This window comes from Arachis ipaensis, chromosome B7 (genome assembly GCF_059453495.1).
Source record: "Arachis ipaensis isolate K30076 ecotype BB chromosome B7, ASM5945349v1, whole genome shotgun sequence".
Classification (NCBI taxonomy): domain Eukaryota; kingdom Viridiplantae; phylum Streptophyta; class Magnoliopsida; order Fabales; family Fabaceae; genus Arachis; species Arachis ipaensis.
The window spans coordinates 111,765,875-111,784,753 of NC_142442.1; the positions used below are offsets into that span (position 1 = coordinate 111,765,875).

Here is an 18,879-nt window from a genome sequence, read left to right on the forward strand (position 1 = left end):
CCTGATTTTTTTATTTGGCCTAACTTTTTATTTTAATACCAAGCCATAGCTTCTTAATTATTATATTCCTTTTTACAAGCACACCGAATACAACATCTTTTCTGTTTTCAAGATACAAAAATTTTATAACTTTATACGTTGAGATAGAAAAATATTCCTGTCTATCTTTCTATTTCTATATTTCTGTTTCAAAAATAAAATCAAGTACATAACCTTAGCAAAAATGTAGACAGGTCACAAATCTTTTCTAGTTTCTGTTGCTATATATGCGACTTCGAACACAAATTTGTCTAATATCATGAAGGGTTAATTAATTAGGGTGCCATTGGCATATGCACGCACAAGTGGTTCAAATTTAAGGCTTGTCAAAAGAAAAATCAACATTATGAGTTTCCTGTCTGTTATTTGGTGGTCCATGTCCATGTGATGTTGTAATCTCATTGAGTTGAATATGATGATGATGAGTATATGCTAATTCAGTCTCAGATAACTCAGTATCAGAAGGGTATGAACGTGGAGAATAGAGAACACTCTCAGTATCTGTGTGGTTGCTACTAGGCTTGTACTTGTGAAGCAAATGAATTGGTGATGTTCCTTGGCTTGGTGTTGTTTCTCCACTCATGTAACCTGAGTTACTAACATTATCCATCCCTGCTTTCCTTAACTTTGTTCTGTTCTTTGCTGTCTTTTGCCATTTCTTAATGGCCTTTGCTGTTTGCTCCTCAAATATTGCTTTCTTCATGTGTGATCCCATCTGCAAGAAAATGAACATGTTTGCTTTCATTCAACTAGCTAGCGCTACAGAGACAAGACAGAAAAGTTGTAAATAGTATATACCTGGGTTATTAGGGCATAGAGGGGGAATGTAATATAACTGCATATGAATTGTAAGAATACCCCAAGGATGACCCTTATCAGTATTAGTTTCAAGTTTTCATGGAAGCAAGACTTGATCTTAAACTCATACTGCATATATAGTGAAGAACAAAAAAATTACCATTATTATAAAGTAGCAGCATTAGGAAGCCAAAAATATAATATAAGGTGATCCGGTGATTATAATTCGATTGTAACAGAAGATAACCTCATGTAAAAAACGACCAGTTACTCATGAAAATATTATTCTCGTATGACCATTCATTTGTGACTCTTAACAAACTAATTATGGGTGTGTTTGGAGTTCACGTTGATGAAGAAGAGAGAAGTTTGTTTGAGTGTTTTGAACGTCCCATTTTTATGTTTGGCAACTCTTTGAAATACTGAATCCAGAAGTGATTTTACTTCTTAAACGTACGTTTACAAAAAACTAGAAATTATAGCTTCTGCATTTAGAAAATCACGTTAGCATTGAATTTTTTTTTATCGATTCTACCCTTTATTTTCCTGCTTGTAATCTTTTTAGTATTCAAATATTTTAAATATATAATTATATTTTTTATTAAATTTTTACTTTTGAGTTTGTATAAAAAAATTTATTTTTTGTTTGACTGTTAAAATTTGTAAATATAATTCTTGTATATTAATTTATTATTATAATTTTGTTATAATATAAATTATTAATTCCATTAAAAAGAATAAAGTAAATAAAATATTAATTATAACTAAGAATAAAATTATAAATAATTAAAATTTATAGTTTAAAATAATATTAAATAAAAGAGTACCAAAAATACTAAAAATTTATAAGTAATATAATATAATAAAATATATTTTGATATATTTTTTATATATTATTTTTATTTTTGATATAAAAATATATTTTGTCAATTTTTATATATTATTTTTATTTTAGTAAGTAAATATTACTTTTATTATAAATTTAATTAATAATATCTATTTAAATATCTAAATTAAAATAATAGAATAATTAAAAAATTTATTTAAGTTGATGTCTATTTTAGTAATTTTTTATCTAGAAGTAATTTTAAATAGTGTAATCCAAACAATATTTACTTGATTAGAATCCATTTTGATATAAAGATTACCAAACATAAATCACTTTAACACAAACTTACTTTTTATCAAAATCAAGTTTGAAAAATCAATTCTATGCAAACTCCCGTTTACAAACTGAAATCGGCTATTCTTACTACAAATCACTTATAAAAAACTTCGCAATGGGTAAAACATGTTCATAAATCGAATTTACTATATTCGATTTTGAACTTCTAAATATAATTCGAATTAACATGATTCGATTTAGTAGGTTCAGGAAAAATCGAGTTAGATAGCTTTGATTTAGTAGGGTTTAAACGTTGAGTTGAAAAGCTGATGGTAAATCGAATCAATGGGTTTCGAATTATTCTCCTAGTAAATCGAAATAAATGGTTTTGATTTACCATCCTACTAAATCATCGATTTACAGCCGTTGAAGATCATTGATAAATCGATATCAATGAAGTCGATTTACTTGCATAAAGTCTATATATAGAATTTGGTTAGAATTACAAATCACTTTCAACCAACCCTACCAAAATATATTAAAATATTCACTCATATTGACTTGAGTTATAGAGTTTTTTTTATATGTATCTACATTCTGTGTTCTTAATTTATGAAGCATACCCTATTGCCCAAAATATATTTAAGAGGAGTGCTAGGGCCAATAGGTTTTGCAATTTGTAACTATGAATTAATCATCATTAGTATTTTTAATGGTGTGAAATTATATCTAATAGTATAAAATTATTCACTTTTTTTTTTGCTGGTTAAATGTTAGCCAAATTTTAATAAAAGTGCTGCGTCTAAACTTTCTCTATATTTAATTCAACTTCAACTTGACGAGTAATATCAGAGAGGGTTTAATCATGCAAGAAGATAATGTATAATTAGTACTTACCACTGTCCAGAGGAAAAGGGCTATTTGAAAGGCATTCTGCACGAAAACGAAAAAATATATGATTATAATAATTTGAATGGACTGCAAAATAAGCATGTCACACTCACACACACCTGGAATAAGGTGAAGTGTATCAAGAATAGGATCCACTGGGGGCGATTGAACCAGAAATACTTGTTATTTGGCTCCACCACTGGCACCCCTCTTACAATTGTGGTTCTATCTTGGATTTCTTGCGCCATTTCCATTATTATTAGCTCAAGCTTCGTACCAACCAATAAAAGTATCTGCAAATTGCAATTGCATGCACCAATATTTTATATATATATATATATATATATATATATATATATATATATATATATATATACACATTAACAAGTTATTAATAGTAGTAATGGTTTCAGTTTCACGATCACAATTGCTAATTACCACTAATGGGATGAATGAGAGCCAGGTGAGCGTGTTCCATTCTGCAAGAATACAGTAATTAATTAATTAACGTTAATTAAGTAAGCCTCCAATATGGGAAGTAATATGCTTATGAGTGTGTTTGAAAGAGAGCAAGAATATTACTATAAACGTTTAAAAGCAGAAAGATGATAGCAGAAACCCAAAGTGGCATACTGCAAAACAAGAAAACATTAACATCAAAATTATTAACATTAACAAGAAGCTAAGATGACACATCACACACACAGACACACACACACACATACATATATGTATAACAATCTACCTGATACCAACAACCACTTTAAAATCGTCCTCCATAGATCTTTTGATATACTTATGGAAGTTGAATTTGCTATTGGGACCAAGATGTGCCTGTTATTAATTATAATGAACTCAGATATCAAATAGAACTCAACCATAATAAGCTTGCAATAATTACTTAGCACATACATTTATAAATCCATGTCGCATAGTCATGTAATCAACTTTGGTCACAGATGCAAAGAATTGCCTGAAGAACGCCACCTACATTATTGTATGCATATTTTGAGTTTCTTATTATTATTTGTAGTGATTGAAAGAATTGATGGAAGTAGAACTCACAATCCATCGAATTCCGGGCATCCTAGACCACCCTGAATGTTGCTTAACAAATGATGTTTGATGTGCTAACCTGAATCTTGCAGGATCTAACACGAGACCAATATTATTAGTATATAATAATAGTAATAAGATTAATAAGCATATATACGACTATCATCTGATAAAATTACCATTTGAAAATTGATACTCCAAGGAGGATGTCTCTGCTTCCCAAGACTTCCATTTCTTCATCTGTTAAGAAAGTTCATATAATAAGCCAACCAAGAACCACAAACATCAATTCATAATTGATTAACTATATAGAGCGATTAAATAACAAAATTTGATGATGTATGTAAGTTTATTTATTAAACTTACTTTTGCTTGAGATAGGACCATAGTCATGACGCTGTAGAAAATGTGAGAAACAGCGAGGACGAATACAAATATATGCAACTGGTGCAACCCTGAAGCAGATATCAGTGGCACTTTACCCTGCCTTGCCAACAAAATAGGAATTTAATTTCTCATATATAATATATGGTGACTAATTTTTGTAGTATTTTTTATTCTGATATAATTGTAAGTTATAATTTGAAAGTTGATTGTCCCTGACTTTGGTTGAGCAATAGTCGTCGCCGGAGATAGAAGTTGCTAGAATGCGACGCCATGACAACACATCATTGTCGTCCTCCGTCTCAAAAGAAAGCAAGCGTCTCCTACCATCACCACCATGTGAAACCACCTTCTTGCATGGAAGCATGGTGTCCCCAATACTGTGAGGGATGCATATTTTCTTTATATAATTTGTTCCAAATGTAAGTAGAAGCGATAAGAATCCTAACAGCATTAATTCTGCAACAAATTCAAATCATTTTGGACTCACTCCACTATATGTACATATATTACACATAAGCTTATGACTTAATTAATTACCTGATTTGATCTTCTCCAAGGCTTCATTCATTGCCTTCTTTTGCTTTTTCTGAAACCACTATCATGTATATATATACTATGTTGTTAGAAAATCACTACTAGTTAATTGATCGCACAACATAAGTATTAAAGATATAACCGTTTTCTCCTATCAATTAAAATTTTTGGAAGAAGTGGTTTAAGGCATTACCTTTCCAAGAGAATGGATTCCATGTTCAATTAAGACAGAGAGGATGACAAAGACACTGCACACCACAGCCACTGCCCAAGTGGGTGTTTCCTGAAGAGATCTTTCTCCTGCTCCTCCCTCTCCTCCAGCCATTGTTGCCTAGTTAGTTTTGCCAGAAAGAGATTATTCACCAATGCAATATCTCTAGTTATACATAAATCATAGAATAATGTTTTTGTCATATGCTTCTGAGTTTTATCTGCTGAGACCGTAGTATTGGTTATCACTCTGGCGGGAACCACTCACCTTATTTATAATAATATATAACAAAACTAACATTATATAATAATAATAATAATAATAATAATAATAATAACATTGTTCCAGTTTTAGCCGGCCTTTGGAATTTTACGATTTATATATGCTCTTATCGTAGCTGAACAAGCAAATTAGCAAAGCTTTGTATTGTTACCCCAATTATTTAATTAATCATTTAGTAGAAAGTGGAACGTGTCCTTTGGACTGTTTTTTCATGATTTCTTGTTACTCGATTGTCTCTGTGTGTGTGAATTGTGAGTTTGTATATTGGAAACTACTTAAAACTTATATTAACTTTATTACAAAAATATCTAACTAAGAACTATTATACTTGTACCTAACAACTATATCATAAGCTGGAGATGGTCTCATAGAAGAAATCGCGAAAATTTTATTCTTTTTTGAGTATGGTGTGACTTATTCTTGAATATACCATCACGTATTATCTAATAAATAAAGGGTTTAACTAACATATATTTTTGAGGTACATAATAAATTTATCACTAGTGTAAAATTTTAAATGTTTTTATTTAATAAATATATTAAAAATTTAAATTTTTTTTATATTTTTAATAAAAAATTTTTATTTTATAATCTTAAAATATACTTTTTATTAAGGAACATGATAGAGGATAGAATATTTGTAAGAAAAAAAATATTTTATAAAAACACTTTTATTTAATTAACATATGAAAAAATAGAAATAAAATTAATAGTTCAAGATATTGAAAATTTTAAATTAAAAAAAATGATAAAAAATTGGTGAAGAGACTAGTTTAGTGTACAATATTCAATTTCAAAGACTAAAATAAGTCGCTTAATAAGTCGCTTAATGGACGATACGTAGACGAATACTGTTGCGACACGTAACACAAACAGACACGTGGTCAAATAACATTGTGACATGTGGTACAACTATCCACATCAGCATACTACGTGTTACTGGTCACCACATCATCATATCATTACATGTGGCCAAATTATAGAGTGACATGTGTCACTTACAATCCACATCATTAAGCCATGTCATCACGTCATTAATAAAAAATGAGTTTGAGACTAATATGATGTACTTTTCTTAATTTTAGAGACATAATTGATGCAATTGAAATTTCAGGATAATTTTAGTGTACACACAAAGTTACAAACCATTTTGAAGTTTAACTCCTGATTAGTTGCTAGAATGAATAATGTCGCACTGAAAAAATTGTTTTCTTCGATTTGACCGATTCAACGAATTAAGACAAGTACCATCAAAATTTTTTAATTCTTTTGGGTGCACAAACTAACATCATTTTTATGGTTGACGTGCGTTCTGCTTTTTTCCGAGTTGACTGTTTCAGCCATAGTCAATGTTCATGAAATGGTCTTTTCCGTTGGGATTTCACTTGGACCTGGCATCATGATGGGCCCAACTATGATATGCCCAAATCCATCTCCTTGGGAACAGGATACAAACACTTTGGGCCATCTATTAGACACTAGAGAGGGCCACGGCCCAAGAAAATAATAACTTTATCATCTGATAATTAAAAAGAGTAATCACTTTTTGAAATAATAAGTAATCCTCAAAATTTTATTAAGATTAATTTAAATGTTTACTCTAATTAAAATTTAATGATTAATTGCTTAACTAATATTTCTATGTATGTAATCATTTACTAATAAAAATATTAGTTGTCAACTAATTAAAAAAGTCATGACCAAAAAAAAAAACTAATTAAAAAAGTAACCGTTAAATAAGAATATAAAGAAAATTAAATAGGTGAAGTATTTTGTTTAAGAGCTCCACTAGGTAGTAGGTAGCCATGTAGCTAGTATTTTATTGATTCTATAAATACAAGTATAAAGTATACTAATTGATTTATTTATGTTAATACATAGATGCAAAAATTGAACAAAAGATTAGTCAACTTTTTACCAAAATTGATTAGTGGTCTAAAAAAGTTTGTGTTTGTTTAATCAACTCGGAGTCTTGGACCATTTAAATGGGAAAAAAAAAGGGAAGAAATAGGCTGGGAAGAGAAAGAGGTGTGTACATATCCAAAGACGACTGTGTGTGTGTGTCTGTGTGTTTTTGGGGGAAAAAAAGAGGGGGGTAACTGCAGCTGGTTATATACAGTTATCGTTTCTTTTCGTTCTTTCTTTCTCTCTCTCTTAGATATTATCGACATATATATACACTCATTTTTTTCACTTCACTCTTCTCTCTTCAAAAATATCGCAAACACTTTTCGCACTTTCTCAGTTTCCCAACCTCTCTCTCTCTCTCTCTCTCTCTCTCTCTCTCTCTCTCTCTCTCTCTCTCTCTCTCTCCAGCTGAACTTAACTCAACCATGGCAGCAGTTTCCACTTCTTTCATCCTAACTCACTCCGGTAACCCTTCTTTTTCCTTTTCAAGATTCCTGCTTTCTACTCATCTCTTATTATATCCTTAATTCATTTTGCAAGATTTTCCTTTTTATTTTCTCCGGATTCGTTTTAGAAGATGCAAGTATCAAAATTGAGGTGCATTCCTCTGATTTAGTCAACCATGGATGTGTCTGAGTCTTATATGAACAGTGATCTCAGTAGAATTACCAAATATATGCTTGATCTTGATAAAATTCAAGTTATTCTTTTACTATTATTGATTCCGTGTTTAGCTTCAAAAATTGCATAATCGAGAGGCTTTCTTGTGTTGTGCAGTGTTGTGTTCATACCACAGTTATAGGTTTTCTTGGTGTGTAGTAATAATTAGTTGGATTTCAGTATGTCACATTGATATAAATGTAACGAGTTTCAAGACCACCGATTCATGTTGCTTTCTTGTGTTTATGAGCCTTTCTTTGCCATTCATCAAGATCTTCTTCTTCTTCGTATGTTGGGGTTAAAAGGGGGAAAGGGGGGGGGGGGGGGGGGAGGGTATGATAAAGATTTGGTGCGTCTTTGTTTCGTGCAATGGTGGTTGGCATTGCCCATTTTTCACTCTCATTCTGTATTTTGTTTTCTGCCGAAAAGGGCATGTTTTCTACTTTATCAAAAGCTTCTACTACAACAAGAATTACTGCAATGATTCTTTTAGCTGAGGGAACATCTTGATTTGTGACTGATCTGTTGTTCCAAACAATTTTGCTAGCATCTTCAATCAATAAGTTGGACTACTCACAGTTCAAGATCAAACATTCCAGCTTGTCACAGAATATCAATCGTCGTGGGGGAGTGCACCTGTCTTCGGCAAGAAGGCCTCTCACAATCCAAGCTGCATATAGGTATTCTCTTGGCTATTTCTGCAGTTTATCTGCCTGACTACATTGAATTTGTTGCAAAGTGAAAATGCATGAATCGAAATCCGTGATAATACAACCGTACATGGTGGTCTTTTTATATAAATTGCCTCTCAAAATCATAATCATAAATGAGTGGCATTCACACAGCACACATAACTGACACGAGGAAGAAACTAACAGGATTAAAAAATAAACTTTTGATTACAGCATTTTGTACTACATGATTAGATGTAATTAATTTGGAGTTCTACTTGTTTGGAACTACAGTGAAGGTGGAAGGCCCAGCGGTGCTAGCATCTTTGTCGGTGGCTTTCTCTTGGGAGGATTACTTGTTGGTACCCTTGGCTGCGTGTATGCACCTCAGGTAATAGATACTGGCGTTGTGTGGGAGCTGGGAGGCATTCAGATATTCGTCATAATATTTCTTTTCAATTTTATATGCCATTAACCATGATTAGCTTTGTTGCTTGAATGCTATTACCATTTTAATTTTATCTTTATACAGATCAGCAAAGCTCTGGCTGGAGCTGACCGGAAGGAGTTGATGAGAAAACTGCCAAAATTCATATATGATGAAGAAAAAGCCTTAGAGGTGAGAAACTGCTTGTTCTTCATATTGCCCTTCATCTATATCTTAATGAAGGATGCTTGCCATGCTGAATCTTACTTGTCCCTTTTCGCCCACAAATTCCCTTGCATGCACGTTATTAGATTTAAGCATTTTACCAATCTTAGACTTATTTGCCAAATTCATATAATGATTGTCAATTTGTCATTCTGAAATCTGATTTCCCCTATCCGTCCAGTTTATGTCCTACGTTGGGTTGCAAAAGTTCATATGTATTGTTAACTTGGTCGACGTTATTGGTGCTAAGTATTTCTTTAATAGCTCAAAAATTTTGCCTTACTTTGCATTGCAGAAAACAAGAAAAGTACTGGCTGAGAAGATTGCACAACTGAATGATGCCATAGATGATGTTTCCTCTCAGCTACGGTCAGAAGAGACCCCAAATGGAGTGGCTGTGAACTCTGATGAACTCGAAGCTGCTGCATGAGACTGTTGCTGTGATCTCATGGTACAAATTGACAATTACTCTGTTCACTAAAAGCACTTGGTACAAATTACAAAATGTATTTTGAATTTCTTGTAATACCTTTTTAGTATTAATAAACGAAGCAGATTTCTTTTCATGGCAGCGTCTAGTGTGTGGGATGACTATTAGTTAGTGTTTGAATTCATTCACTGTTGTTACAATGTGAGTCAAGTCCTATAAGTGGCTGGCTGCTTCTGTGCTACTATCATCAGCTATTACCATACCCTAATGAGAGGCTGCTATGACAGGCGTCAATTTTCATAGTTTACCGTTTCTGGTTTGTGTTGTTTACATAATCAGTGATTAATAAATACTTTGGATTATTCATGTTTGGATGATGTCAATTCTGTGCCCCTTTTGTAGCGAACATGAAATGGATGCTAATGCTACCCATGTATCCATACTGCAATTATTTTGTGTTTTCTAGTGATGCTCCAATATTAAAAGATTATTTGATCCAAATTCCAAGATTTTGAAAGTAAAAGAGTTGGTTACAACTTACAACAATCAAGCTAAGGTGCAATTAGTGTAGTCAATCCAATTGATGATTATAGCTAGTCTGAATGCATGGATGGCCTACCTTTAAATAGCTATGATAATCATGCAGCTTTCATAAAATTAGCAATATGATAATGATATAGTAGTATACGAATGGAAATTTTGTATGAATTGATAACGAAACATGGAGTGTCTGCAATTATTGATTTACCAATCCCCTACTTTCGGAAATCACAATTAAAAAGGAAGATAATTAACAAGCATTTCTTTTTCAAATATTTATATTTTATAACAAATTGACAATTTTCTGCCATTTTACCTTCTTATCAAAATAAAATGAAATGGATTCTACTGCTAAAATTTAATAGATTTTCTTTACTCATTGTCTTTTAAGGCAACAACCAGTACAAAAAAGTTTCTTTTTTTCCCTAACATTTTAGTGTATACTAGTGGATTAATAAAGACAAATAAGCCTATTAATCTACTTTTTGTATTTTTATTAGAGGAATGTTAGATTACCATTAGAATTTATTTTTTTGACCATCACTTAATCTTTGATGTTTAAAAGACTAAAAAAACTAGAGTAAATGAATTGAGTTATCGTTAAGTAATAACCAAAAATAATAAATTTTGATAATTTTTCTCTTTTTGTTATTATCTCAACGTAAAATTAGTGAAGATGGCAAATTCTTTAATGATATAATTAAAAGAAAGTATAAGAAAATATTGGTGATGGTAAATAATGTGAATAATAAATTTAAAAAGGAAGATAAATTAAAAATTAAAAGTCAAATTCTTAATTAATTATTTAATTTTAAATTTTAAAATTTAAAAAATTAAGATTAGTAATTAAATACATTCACATTATAGTCACCAAAAAAAATACATTCACATTACTTATTGTTACTTCTAATTTTACCATAATTTCTCAATCTACCGTGCACGTCCAAAATTGTGGTCGTCGATCTCCTATTAATTAAACGGGATTACCAATTAAATCGGTGTGAAAATAGCAAACGACAGTTTAAGTTTCATGTTTGCAACTCCATTGGTTCATGATTGCATTCAATAGAGGAGGATGTGTGAAAAACCATAAAGTTGCTTAAAAGCATCCAAAACGCTTTTGTAGTCGTTCATTTATTTTTCTTCTTGCTCTTAAAAAATAAAAGAAGAAGAAAAACAGAGAAAAACATATAGCACAAACGAAGGGAAATTAGTAAGCGGTGAGGAATATGCTACATGTGGCTGAAAATATGAAAGTCTAATTACTGGAAAAAAAAAAGGAGAAAAATGTTGTCCAATCATGATCTTATCCTATCCTACAGATTTTTGGTAACTTATTCACCACTCATTCCCGTTTACTCACCATCAACGTCAACCATATTTTTATTTTGACACACCAACTTCAAACAAAAGAAAGCTGTAAAAGAATAAAACTAGAGGACCAAACGCAACATAATTATTTATTTTTCATATTATATACCCAGCTTGACAAGAAGAACAAGAAGTAGTTGATTTGCATTGGTTGCAGCCATGGCTACTTACGCAGCTCTAGCTTCCACGAAGATCCCCACTAACACAAGGCTTCCATGCAAGTCCTCTCACTCTTTTCCAACCCAATGCTCCTCCAAGGTTACTACTATATCATCATCTCTTTCCAAATTCTGTGGCATAATTAAGTAGTTCGATCTTAATTATTATTCTTATTCATCACTTTGATTCATTATGAGCAGAGGCTTGAGGTGATGGAGTTCTCGGGGCTGAAATCAAGTTCATGTGTTACCCATGCCATTAATGCTAGAGATTCTTCCTTCTTTGATGTTGTGGCTTCTCAACTCACTCCCAAGGTTCATTTCTTAATCAACCATTTGAGCTTTTTATTTAAGCAATTTTTTTTTCTTTCCGTTTTTTTTTTTTTTAAATATTGTGAGTTAAAAGTAGACGACGGGATCAAGGCCTGTGAGGGGAGAGACAGTGGCCAAGTTGAAGGTAGCTATCAATGGCTTTGGACGCATCGGTAGAAACTTCTTGCGCTGCTGGCACGGTCGCAAGGACTCACCCCTTGATGTGGTTGTTGTGAATGACAGCGGTGGTGTCAAGAATGTAAGTATTCGCATTACAATGCCATTTTCAGATGAAATGAATGACAGTAATTAGTACGTACGTAATTAACATATGGTGATTTAATTTGCATAAGCAGGCGTCGCACTTGCTTAAATATGATTCTATGCTGGGAACTTTCAAAGCAGATGTGAAAATAGTGGATGACCAAACCATTTCCGTGGACGGTAAGCCCATTAAGGTTGTCTCAAACAGGGATCCTCTTAAACTTCCTTGGGCTGAGCTTGGAATTGACATTGTTATTGAGGTAAGTCTTGACCTTTTGGATTCTGTGCTTCCTTTGATTTGATTTGATTTGATTTGATTCGATTTGATTGGATGATATTCAGGGAACTGGAGTGTTTGTGGATGGGCCTGGTGCTGGAAAACACATCCAAGCCGGTGCCAAGAAAGTCATCATCACTGCTCCTGCTAAGGGTGCTGATATTCCAACCTACGTCCTCGGAGTCAACGAACAAGACTACGGCCATGATGTTGCCAACATTATAAGGTCCTTGAAACATTAACACTCTTCTTTAAGCTAAGTAAAAGTAAATGAGTAATTATCATTAGTATAACTAAGTGGTTGATTTTGAATTCTTTCTTTTTTTTTCCTTCAATTTAGTAATGCTTCTTGCACCACAAACTGTCTTGCTCCGTTTGTGAAGATATTGGATGAAGAATTTGGTAAGTCAAAACCTCCGACACATGATGATGTTACTTAATGTTTGAGAACTTAGAGAGTTACTTTGATTTGCTCTATATTTTCCAGGCATTGTGAAAGGAACCATGACAACTACACACTCCTACACAGGAGACCAGGTACAAAATCAGCTACAATTTTGCTCTTGTTTATCTCTTTAACTAGTCTAGTGTTTACTCTTCAGTGCTGTTTTACCAATTTGTAACTGAATTGTGCTTGTGCAGAGGCTTTTGGATGCTTCACACAGGGATTTAAGAAGAGCAAGAGCTGCAGCATTGAACATTGTTCCTACAAGCACCGGAGCAGCCAAGGCTGTGTCCTTAGTGCTGCCAAAACTGAAGGGAAAGCTCAATGGAATTGCGCTGCGAGTGCCTACCCCTAATGTCTCAGTAGTTGACCTTGTTATCAATGTTGAGAAGAAGGGTGTTACGGCTGAAGAAGTCAATGCAGCTTTCAGAAAGGCAGCTGAGGGGCCGTTGAAGGGTGTATTGGACGTGTGTGATGTTCCTCTTGTGTCCGTAGACTTCCGCTGCACCGATGTTTCTTCTACTATTGACTCTTCACTCACTATGGTCATGGGAGATGATATGGTTAAGGTTGTTGCTTGGTATGACAATGAATGGGGTTACAGGTTAGGCCACTCTCCACATATAGCAGCTACTTTTGTTTTGGCTTTCTCACTTAATGAATCCTTGAGATAGAACATGCACATGTAGCAGTACATTGAATTAGCATGTACTATAGAAATTATCATATATAATTAAAATCGGCAACTATAGAAATTTAGTACATTGAATTATCAGTGATATATATTTTAGAACAGATGGTGAATATTGTTACAAAGGATCAGATTATTGATAGTTAAAATACGGGGTGATTGCAGCCAAAGGGTTGTGGATTTGGCACATTTGGTGGCAAACAAGTGGCCCGGAGTAGCTGCTGCAAAGGGAGGTGGAGACCCATTGGAAGAGTTTTGTGAGACAAACCCAGCTGATGAAGAATGCAAAGTCTTTGAATAGAATAGCAGCTTTGGTTATTATCGCTGCCACCAGACCATTTATTTTGAATTTGTGTTAATTTAATTTATGAGGGAGAACAAGAACAACGTGTTCAGACGACAATAGGTGAGGATCATGTCTGGGGCATGTCTTCTAAAATTTAAATGTGTATGCTATTTGCTGTTGAATAATGCCTTTTTTTTTGCGCAACAACAATGCATAATACCATGATGATATATTGTATTGGTGATATATTATTTATTATTCTTCGAATTGATTAAGCTTGTTTAGTTCCAACTGGAATTTCAATGGCTTGTGCAGCCTCCGTTTAAGGTAAAAAAAAAAAAAAAAAAAAAAAAAAAACCAAAAAACGGTTTTTGGTCAAGAAGGAAACATAGTTTTTGGTGTCTAAACATGAAAAGAAACAAAGTAAACACTATCTTATATCCGAGCACATAATTTGCTCAAGATCAACACAAGGCGCAAACCAAATAACATGATTAGAGTTACTTTTAGCACCATATCTAACCATCTAATTCGTAGTTCTATTTGCTTTTTGAGATACCCACTTAACGTGAACAAGCCAAGAACGAGATAAAAGCTCCTGAACCAAATCTGTTACTTCCAATGAATATTCACTTGTAAGATCATGCATAATGGCCAGAATATCAAGACAATCCGTTTCACATATAATATTTCTCAAACCGCAATCCCAATCTAAAACCAACTCCCTCCAAGCAGCAAATAATTCACATTTGATGATAGACCAAGGAGGAATGCTTTCAGAGCAGCCCAAGATCCAACCTCCCTTAAAATCTCTAATAATACACCCGAACTCTGCTAAATTTGAATCCAGATACAAGTTTGCATCACAATTAACTTTAAAACTGTTGCTTGCCGGTGGTTCCCAACACAAGCAATTTTGAAGAGACCTAAAGGTATTGTTTCAATTCCTGTAAAGTAAGTCCTTGGCGATAATTTTGGCCAAGGCAACAACCTTGTGGTCTGTCCAAGGGTTGTCAGCATTGAATATGTCTTGCACCTATGTCTACATACCCACCAAAGCCTTGCACCAAAAGACGCCTCATTGTCAGCCAAGGCCTTCCGAAACCACTCTTCGAGAGCAGTACCAGCCGTCAAGTCGAGGATATTAGGATCCAACATATGCCAAATTGCCTTTGATCGTTCACAGACTCTAAGGCAATACTCCATTGTTTCCTGTGCCTTATTACATCTCTTACATATATCTGAATAAGCTAAATGCCGCTCGAATCGAAATGTCTCAGTTGGTAGAGCATCATGTAAGCCAAGCCACATAGTGAATTTGAACTTCTCCAAAATGTTAGTATTCCACAACCAGTTCCAGTTGCTATTGGCATTCCAATTCAAGGATTTCTCTAATAACTATCTATAACTCTCCCTTGCACTATACTTTTTTGTTGCTGCAGGGCACCACTTCCACTGTGGCTCCAACTCAGTCAAATTAGGATATCTCAAACCACGAATAAACTGCTTAATCTCATGCGAAATAAGCGTGGTAAGACTATCAACCTCCCATGATACCCCTTTCCACAAGTCAGCCACTATGAAATCTGATTAAAAAATATGCACATAAGGAACAAGGTTGCAAAGCTTACCAAAAGAAGTCAACTTATCATACCAAACTGATTTGTGGATATCCCCAACATTCCAATGAAACCCTTCCTTAAGATGCTCATAGGCACTAACAATGTTCTTCTAGGTAGCCGATGAAAAATTTCTACTATTTTTTCTCATACCAGACTAATTCTTGAGATATTTATGCTTCAGAACCTGCACCCACAACTTCTCACTATTATTTAGACAATCCCATACCAGCTTTTCCAAAAGTGCCATGTTAGCATGGACCTTAATACCCAATTCTCTTGCCTTTTTAGGATTTATGGCGACCTCCCACCTGACCAGAGACAGCCCTTTCCCGGTCGCTTGGCCTTTCCACAAGAACTGTCTCATCAAAGAATCAATTTTATTACATGGATACTTCGGGAGAAGGAAAATTTGCATGTCATAAATCGGGATGGAGGCCATAACCGATTTGATAAGACAAAGCCTCCTTGCCTTATTCAACAGACATCATTTTCAACTGGAGAGCTTCCTCGAAATTTTTTCAATAACCTCTTGAGTCGTCCTCTTGGAAACTCTGGCATGGCCGATGTTAATTTCCAGGTATTTACCTAAATCATTGTAGAACTGGATGTCAGAGACCCCTGAGAGAACCTCTTTCCTCCTCTCCGACACCCTCTTGAAACACTAGGCCTTCGACTTATGAAAATTTATCTTCAGACCTGACGCTCTAGAAAACAAGTCCAGGCAATGCATGACCTCTATTATTTGAGCTTTCGATGCCTTACAGAAAAGCAAGAGGTCATCTGTAAACATCAAGTGAGAGAGTCCAAGTCCGTTTCTAGAAACCGCAACCAGGTTTCACGAACCTTGAAAAACTCTATGAGAGATAAAGCAGGCAAGCATTTTCATACAGAGTACAAATAGATATGGAGACATAGGATCTCCTTGCCTCAACCCTCTCTTTGGATTGAAATTTTGGAGCCTGTTTCCATTCTACAAAACTGTCAGCAAAGAGGAAGTCACACAATTTAATATAAGATTAATGGTAGCCTTTGGAAACCCAAATTGGACCAAAATAGCTTCCAAAAAATATCAATCTACCCTGTCATAAGTTTTTTCCAGGTCAATCTTGAATGCCAAGGTCCCTTTTCGAGACTTGGTTTTTCTCATGAAGTGCATAATCTCCTGAGCAATGATAATATTCTCTGCGGTTCCTCTTCCTGGAATGAACCCACCTTGCAAAGGACCAATGATTTCCGACAGAAAAGGTCTGAACCTGTTAACTAGAACCTTTGTAATAATTTTATAAATTACATTACATAAGCTAATAGGCCAAAACTCCCGTAAAGAAGAGGGAACTTCCACTTTAGGAATTAGAACAATGAGTATAAAAAATAGCCGCATTCATTGGCTCACCCTTAAAAGCTCGTTTGACCAGCCCACACACATCATTGCTAAGAGAGTCCCAAAACTCTTTGTAGAAAATTGCTTGAAATCCATATGGCTCTGGGGATTTAAACGAACTCATGGTCATCACAGATTTTTTACCCTTTTCAGACATCACTGGTTCCACTAGCTTTTGACAAGTCTCAGTACTAGAAGACAGGCAGGAAAAAGGCTCCATGACGTCTAGGTCAATATCCTCCTTTGTAGAAAAGACTTTTTGAAAGAAAGAATTTGCCGCCGTTTTTAGAGTCAAAAGTCTCTGTTGCCCGAGACCCATCCTCCAAAAATAACCCATGAATCTTGTTTCTCTTTCGCCTGATAACCATCTGCAAATGAAAAAATGTTGTATTTCTGTCTACACATCTCACCCACTGTTCTCTAGATTGTTGGTACCACAACAGCTCTTCTTGAAGAAGGAGGAAATTCAGTTCCAGATGCAAAACTTGCTCTTTGATCCTAAGTTGTTGGTCCTCCCGACTCTCCAGAGTAATCTGAACATCATTCAAAAGCCTCTCCAACTCCCTTTTCTTTACAAAAATATTGTCAAAAACCTTTTTATTGAAGCTAGTTACATCTTTCTGAACCTCCAACAAATATTTGACCACATCCGGAGCTCTTTTATTCCAAGTTGTATGAACAACATTACTAAAAGAGGATGAGTCATCCATACAGCCTGAAATCTGAACGAGTGATGGCCCTTGATAGCCCTCTCGGGCAACTTGCACCTAGTGAACAACAGGCAATGATCAGAGTAAAGGCACACCAGCACCTCAGTATAAACCTCTGAAAACACAGTTAATAGTACAATACACAGCTGTGGGGTGGTTTTTGGATTGAATTTTCGAAAATAACCTAGCTAAAAGGTGTGATTGAGATTAAAGATGCATTTCCTCATTGTCACCATGGGAAAAATTGCAGCAAGCTCAGTCCTAACAGCAGAAGCAACTGCAGTAAAAAGCGCAATTATTTTAGCCAGAAACCTTGGATTGGATCAGACGACCTTCTTACTATTCAAGCTTTGAAATAAAAATTCATAGGGGGAGAAGCCGAGCCAATTCTGAGAGATGTGTTGGACTGGATGGAGGATATAGAGGACAACAGACGCAGTTGGGTTCCAAGGGAAGGAAACAACCTGGCACACATGGCAGCTGCGATGGAGGCGGAAAGAAAATTGGAGATAAATTGAAATGGGAACATGCCAAGAGAATTGCGCGAGCTGATATGGAAGGAGACCCCCCAAATGTATCAGTGGAATACAACGGCATATGCAAGCTCGGCGCGAGCGCAAAATCATGAGGAGAAACTATCAAGTGCGAGAGATCAAAATCCAGTAGCAGAACGACACTCATCTGATATGATCAAATGGAAGCCAGAGAAAATGGCCAAAACAACAATCCCAACCTTGAGCTTGACACTAATAACTCTGTTCTTGGAAGCAACTTCACAACGCAAGGTGTCGAACCACTGGGAATCATAACAAATAGTAAAAAGGAAGAGGCACATCCAAGGACCTTCGCAAGGACCATGGGGCTGAGGCGTGGTATCACAGCAATCTTAGGAGTCATCAATGGTGGCGTTTGATACCATGCCACGAGTAGAACCATGGAAACTTCGCCTGCTCAACGGCGTCATCGGCGGCATCACAACACGGGAAGAGGATCAAGGCTCTGCATCCCAGCTACCTTTTACAATGGTAAGCGGTGGCAGTCACGGATACCATGGGCATGATCGGAAGGTCACCGTGGGAACATGTCGACGAGGATCTTCAAGCGGTTGAACAAGGGAAGAAGATGAAGTTTCAAACCAAACAATAGCCAAAGAGTGGGTTAATCTCGGGTTAGGTTGGGTTATTGCGGGTTTGGTTTC

The 18,879-nt window shown here is 34.8% G+C and overlaps 3 protein-coding genes across 3 annotated transcripts; 2 read left to right on the top strand and 1 right to left on the bottom strand.

Moving 5' to 3' along the window:
- Positions 1-234: 234 nt before the first annotated feature.
- On the bottom strand, positions 235-5,135 carry LOC107610075 (MLO protein homolog 1). The gene is made up of 14 exons (XM_016312146.3): positions 5,004-5,135; positions 4,814-4,871; positions 4,494-4,732; positions 4,256-4,372; positions 4,069-4,129; positions 3,899-3,984; positions 3,746-3,820; positions 3,579-3,667; positions 3,416-3,465; positions 3,272-3,312; positions 2,953-3,126; positions 2,840-2,875; positions 838-966; positions 235-754 (listed from the first exon to the last, which is right to left on the bottom strand). The coding sequence occupies exons 1-14, from the start codon at positions 5,133-5,135 to the stop codon at positions 356-358; spliced, it is 1,686 nt and encodes a 561-aa protein (XP_016167632.1). The 3' UTR covers positions 235-355.
- A 2,170-nt stretch (positions 5,136-7,305) lies between these two features.
- On the top strand, positions 7,306-10,007 carry LOC107609607 (inner membrane localized protein). The gene is made up of 5 exons (XM_016311617.3): positions 7,306-7,676; positions 8,419-8,551; positions 8,837-8,933; positions 9,075-9,161; positions 9,490-10,007. Exons 1-5 carry the CDS (start codon positions 7,637-7,639, stop codon positions 9,622-9,624), a joined length of 492 nt encoding a protein of 163 aa, XP_016167103.1. The 5' UTR covers positions 7,306-7,636; the 3' UTR covers positions 9,625-10,007.
- A 1,305-nt stretch (positions 10,008-11,312) lies between these two features.
- GAPB (glyceraldehyde-3-phosphate dehydrogenase B subunit) lies at positions 11,313-14,202 on the top strand. Its single transcript, XM_016311616.3, has 9 exons — positions 11,313-11,793; positions 11,895-12,008; positions 12,103-12,264; positions 12,362-12,529; positions 12,612-12,772; positions 12,887-12,948; positions 13,034-13,083; positions 13,189-13,595; positions 13,848-14,202. Exons 1-9 carry the CDS (start codon positions 11,695-11,697, stop codon positions 13,981-13,983), a joined length of 1,359 nt encoding a protein of 452 aa, XP_016167102.2. The 5' UTR covers positions 11,313-11,694; the 3' UTR covers positions 13,984-14,202.
- Positions 14,203-18,879: the final 4,677 nt, after the last annotated feature.